General features: G+C 32.7%; 1 protein-coding gene across 1 annotated transcript in view; it reads right to left on the reverse strand.

The window, feature by feature from the left end:
• Positions 1–3,042: 3,042 nt before the first annotated feature.
• The window catches only part of LOC108693101 (late secretory pathway protein AVL9 homolog), a 3,675-nt gene continuing 1,113 nt past the window's right edge, over positions 3,043–5,604 (reverse strand). The window contains exons 4-9 of the mRNA XM_018201802.1: positions 5,387–5,576; positions 4,771–5,302; positions 4,527–4,661; positions 4,035–4,423; positions 3,796–3,884; positions 3,043–3,507 (exon numbers count right to left, since the gene is read on the reverse strand). Coding sequence (XP_018057291.1) covers positions 3,299–3,507; positions 3,796–3,884; positions 4,035–4,423; positions 4,527–4,661; positions 4,771–5,302; positions 5,387–5,576 — 1,544 coding nt within the window. The 3' untranslated portion in view covers positions 3,043–3,298. The remainder of the gene's footprint in view (positions 3,508–3,795; positions 3,885–4,034; positions 4,424–4,526; positions 4,662–4,770; positions 5,303–5,386; positions 5,577–5,604) is intronic.

Here is a 5,604-nt window from a genome sequence, read left to right on the forward strand (position 1 = left end):
TTAGAAAAAGAGATAAAGAGTAAATTAAATAGAAGGTAATTTATAAGATATATTCTTTCTTGAAAAATGTTCTGAACGAAAACAAACATCATTTGTTACATTTTAACTTATTGTATCAATATAAATCAATTCAAAATATTATTTGAAAAAATAAATCTTAGATTGATTTTAATTTCAATTTTAATCTACTTTTAAACTTCTGCCACACAATTTAGAAGAAGATAGAAAGCATGTTAAACATTCAAATTTTTTTCCAAAAAAGCAGACCTTAGATTAACTTTAATTTCAATTTATAATCTTTCTCTACTCTTTATCTTTTCTTAAAACTAGAAAAGAATAAAAATAACATAAACATTTAAAACTTCCTTCGAAAAAACATAGAATTTAAATTAATTTCCATCTCAATTATAATCTATTCTTTACTACTTTCTAATTCTTTAAATTTAGAAGAGGATAAGAAATTAACATTCAGAATATCTTTCAAAAAGAACAGACCTTAGATTAAGTTTAATTTCAATTTATAATCTACTTTTCATCTAATTCCTAGAATTAGAAAACGATAAGAAGTGAAGCATTCAAAAATATTCTTTAAAAAGAATAAACTTCTACATTGATAGAAATACACGATTAACATTAACGATAATCCGTCGTGCAAGAAGGACCACCTGAGAACATATTTAGAATTAGATATATTATTTTTTAATATTTTGGCAAATGTTGGTACTACAGTCATAGAATACAATTACAATAAGTCGTTCCCCAGATCGTGTGACGCTCTGACTCCTTACATTTTTTTCGTAAGCTGTACAAACGCGTTTTATAAATATAGAAAACATATTCAATTATATTCAACTTGGTGTGGGATGGAGAGGGAAGTTTCTTAAATAACTTCACCTCGCGATAATATAATATCTAAAGCTGTGCAAATCACCGAATCATTCTTTTTTTATTTCTTCATTTTTTTGTTTCGATCGCTAATAAATCAACTAGAATTCGTGTTTTTGATACAAGAGCACGCGCGCCTTCATGTATAATTCTATCGTAAAGACAAAATCTTAATGACTATGAAATATTAAAATTCTACAGTTTTGTGGAAAAAAGATATTGCTACAAAATATACTTTGTAATAAATAAAATGTATGTACACGTGTTATAATAATTTATAAATAAAAATTTTAATTAAAAACATCTACGTACAAAGTGTGACTAACTTTTCTATACAATAATCTTTAAAGGGAGCGCGAAGCAAAATTCATGGTCCACATAAATTCAAGATTGATAATTTGTTCTTTGATGGCAATTGAGAAAATCGATGTTTAGCGAAGACGTTCATTTTATTAAACGTTTAATAAAATTATTAAATGTTCACAATAACGATTTTGTTTATTAGCAGCTTGATCGTTTTGCATCGCGCCGCTTAATTGCAAAATACATTTCGTACATCGATACTTTCTCTAAAAATGTACACGTTCCACATTTGGCACACCTTATATTTATGTAAATAAAAACATACCTCAAAACCGAATCTTCGGAGAATTCGAGTCGTAGATTAAACTAAATATCACAAAGATGCACTTATAACAAATTAAATAAACTAGACTGCCGTGTGAACTGTTTATTCTGAAAACAGTGGTAGGTATGTGAGTGCGAGCACAGGTTTAAATGAGATAAAATTGTGAGATTAGATATTCTCTCGATCGCTTTCAAAATAAACAGTTCGCACAATTCTTACGTATAGCTTTCTATTAAATAACAGCTTAAGATAAACTTTAACATAAAATTTAACAGATCGACTTCACTATCTGCAACAAAAATCGTCATTCAGCGCCAAATGTGGCCGTTTGAGATTCACTCGCTTAAAACACAAAAAAATAAAACGAGTATTAAGTACGATTAAACTCTACAAAAGAGGGAATCGTAAAGTAATAATACTATTATGTAAACATTCTTCACGTAACTACAAATATCGTGGCGAAGAAAACCTTCTTACCTTAATCAGATATACGTATGTTATCGTAATGACTACGCTAGTAGCACTATAAATGATCTACACGTGTGCTCTAAGCTTAATTGAATCGTAATTTCTGCTACGATTAACGGCAGCTCTTCATTCCATGAATGATCTTCCACGATCTTGATGATAAAACTAACAATTTATTCCGACGGATATAAGGATACAATCGATTTAATAACTATCTATCATGATTTAGTATCTTTCATTACCGAATCTATCGAATTACAAGGGATCGTCATGTTATACACGGAATTAATCGTACGGTGTAATCTCGACAATAAATGGAGGTAGCAATATTGTCAATAACAGGATTAGCCTTAGTGAAATGAATTATGGAACAATGTACAATGTTTATGTCTTGTCGGATATCGGCTGTCCCAGTTTCCGAACTTTCCGTCCATCCTCTACATGTAAATCCACTATTCACGACAGTACAAAATACTGAACCTTGCTAGATAGAAATTTGCCACGATCGATAACGCATGTTGTGATGTATGCATGCCACTCTTCCTCATGTTTCTTTTACGCGTTTAAAGAATGTACTCTTCCGGTTCAAACAGTAAATGAGACTAAAATGAAATATTACACAAAACTCGGACAAGAAATTATCATGACAATCGCGATGTACGTGTATTCTGCATTACTTTTTTATGTACAAAGGATACAGGTACTTCTTAAGCGAGAATGTCTCTATGTATAAACGAAACAATATTACTGTACGTAATATAGATATGTGTAGAATAGCCCTTAGGAATAGGTAAGATTTGTGATAGAAAAAAATGTTTTCTCTATTATTTAAGGTTTAAAGTTGATTAATTCTTCGAGCGTCGCTTAATTGCGTGTAACATTTGAAAAAGTAGAATAAAAAACCACTTGCTACAATTACATGTCTTTTTGTGACGAAATTATATATCACATATCTTACATATATAAACCATATAGAAATTATATATACAATATTCAGCGAAAATTACAAAAACTTGTACTTAAATCAGCAATATATCAGCTTAGCTTCTAGAATTTGCCCGGTAGCTTAAAAAAAAATCTCTTTGCGAAACTGCATATCACATTAATACAGTCTGTTGTACGTACGCAATTTTAATTTCGTACTTTATACTTTCTCTCGCTGAAATTAAACTTTAAAAAGGTCGTTTAATAAGCACGAGTCTTGCAAGAAATTCTTTGTTTCAGTTTTTACGTATCTTTACCACATAACTTTGTCCGGCTCTTACATTTTTAACTTCAATCACTCGCCATTGTTTTTTATTGGCATACGTTTCCGAATTAATCAAGATCTACAGTAAATTCCGCGTTATTAGTAGTAGAGATATTCATCTCCTCATCTTCGATAGATTCTTTGTCTGTGACGCTGGATACTGTGTGATGATTGTTTGTCGTTTGATTATCAATCTTTGCTTCATCGACCGGTTGAACTGTCGTTAGCGTGGTCCACCAATTTGAGAATGCCCCTTTCGCTTGTGACAGTGCTCCCCCTTGTAAATTAGTGCCAAGAATAATATTTCTACGCGAGCTTGATCGCAGACATCAAGTGAAATTAAATTGGACATTTAATTTAATATTCCAAATTATGGATTTTTTTATATTATAATTAGATTCAAAACTGTACATGTAAATATCGAACAATAAATCTAAAGAGATACGTATATCATTTTTCAAATACGTATTAATATGCAGTTTACAAAATATTCGTATTCAGAAAGATTGACAATACATTTAAATGCACTATCCGGTTTACATTTAAATAAATTATGCAACCTTACCCACGGCCTTTCCAGTGGTGGCCACTGCGCGTCCAGTCGTTGCCATTGCCTGATTCAACTTCCTACCGCTTTCCGTATTTTGCATCGTGCTGGAACAATGAGGTTTTTATTTTTTTAAATAATGTACTGTTTTTAATGAAAATTAAATATAGTGACGCAGAAAAACAATGGAATGAATTCGTTCTATTTTTTTATCCTTGCACTATAAATTTATATTTCATATGTGAAATTTAACTTACTGTGATAACCGTAATTTCATATCTTGCACCGATAATTGACCAGCGAAAGGGTGCCCAGGTTCTATATTGTGTATCTCTGATTTGCTCGCAGTGTACCACGTTTTGTAATTATTTGTAGTACGCCACGCGGACATGAATGTTGCGTTGTAATGATCCGACTGACGAGTATCCTGTTGCATGGAAGTACGCAGCATACTCAACAGATATACCCGGAACTGTGTTCTGATCCATTCGTCGCCACCCTCCCATCCCACCCCATCCAGAAAAATATCCTTCCGAGGCTCGGCTACATGCCTTACGACGTAATCGGCGAATCTCAAGTCCTCTGTGGTGAGATGCAGCTGCCGCCTCAGCTCGGGATCGGTCGCCTCTATCCGCGTATTTTCAACCTTTTATGTGAAGAGTAAGCGATTATAAATCAAACTTTTATCAAACATTCATATTCAATCAAACATTTATATTTGAATATACATTTAACATTATTTAGATTACCTCGATTAGCACATCGATGAGCTGCTTCTTTTGTTTAAACAGTACATTCGTGGCACCTACTATATATCCTCTAACATTAACATCCCCCAAGAGATCCAAATAGGGCAAAGATAGGTAAGGTAAGCAGAGATAACCCTAGAATAATTATATATTTTTACAATATTTAAAATGTCGAAATGCAATATGCAAAATTTTTACAAAACGTGGAATGATATATCCAAGTGAATATATCATGTATCATTACCTTTGTAAATAATTCTAAAGGTAGACCGCATAACTCTGGATTAACGTGCGCGATTTGTGTAATGTTATTCGTTAATCTCGCATCAGAAAGCGCATCGCTACTCGTGTCACGAGGTAAACTATTATCTGTGTCACCAGTGTTCAATGTAATAGCGTTCACACTGTGTACCCTGTGTACGTTATCATTCGGCTTCGGCGAATATTTCGAATTGCTTTCTTCTAGATAAGATTCGGTACATTCCTGTGCCGATTCTATCTCGATAACTTTCATATTCAGATTTTCATTATCGTTGTTATTCTTCTGTAGGTTTACATGCTGCAACTCGTCCAAGCATTTGCCCTCCATCGACTCCATAGTTTTGTTGTCGTTAATGCACAAGGAGTTTCTATTGCTGTTATCATTGCATTGCTCTTGACTCGTGTCCGATATATTGTCTTTGACGATATGACTGGATGATAAATTGGAATCGTCAACATTATTCGAGATTTCTTCCTCATCGAAAGTCGGAATCGGAGACATCGGCCTGGATGGTCTGTAGCATTTTATTTATTAGATTGCTATTAACATTGATATGTTTACTAAAAAAAAAAAAATAATTAAAATATTTCTATAGTACCTCACACACGCAGCTTGTTGGAGACCATGTTCAATCATGTCTGGGAACAGCGACAGTAGAGTTAATATCGTGGCGCACAGTGGCTGCACAGGCGATTGATAAAAAACTATCCTTTTCTCAAGCAGGAGCAATTTAAACAGGAGCAACACCTTGTGACGGAATTGTAATATAAAATCTCTCGCAGATAAACCTGTAAATAATTAATATATATATATATA

The sequence above is a fragment of the Atta colombica genome, unplaced genomic scaffold (genome assembly GCF_001594045.1).
Source record: "Atta colombica isolate Treedump-2 unplaced genomic scaffold, Acol1.0 scaffold88, whole genome shotgun sequence".
Lineage (NCBI taxonomy): Eukaryota > Metazoa > Arthropoda > Insecta > Hymenoptera > Formicidae > Atta > Atta colombica.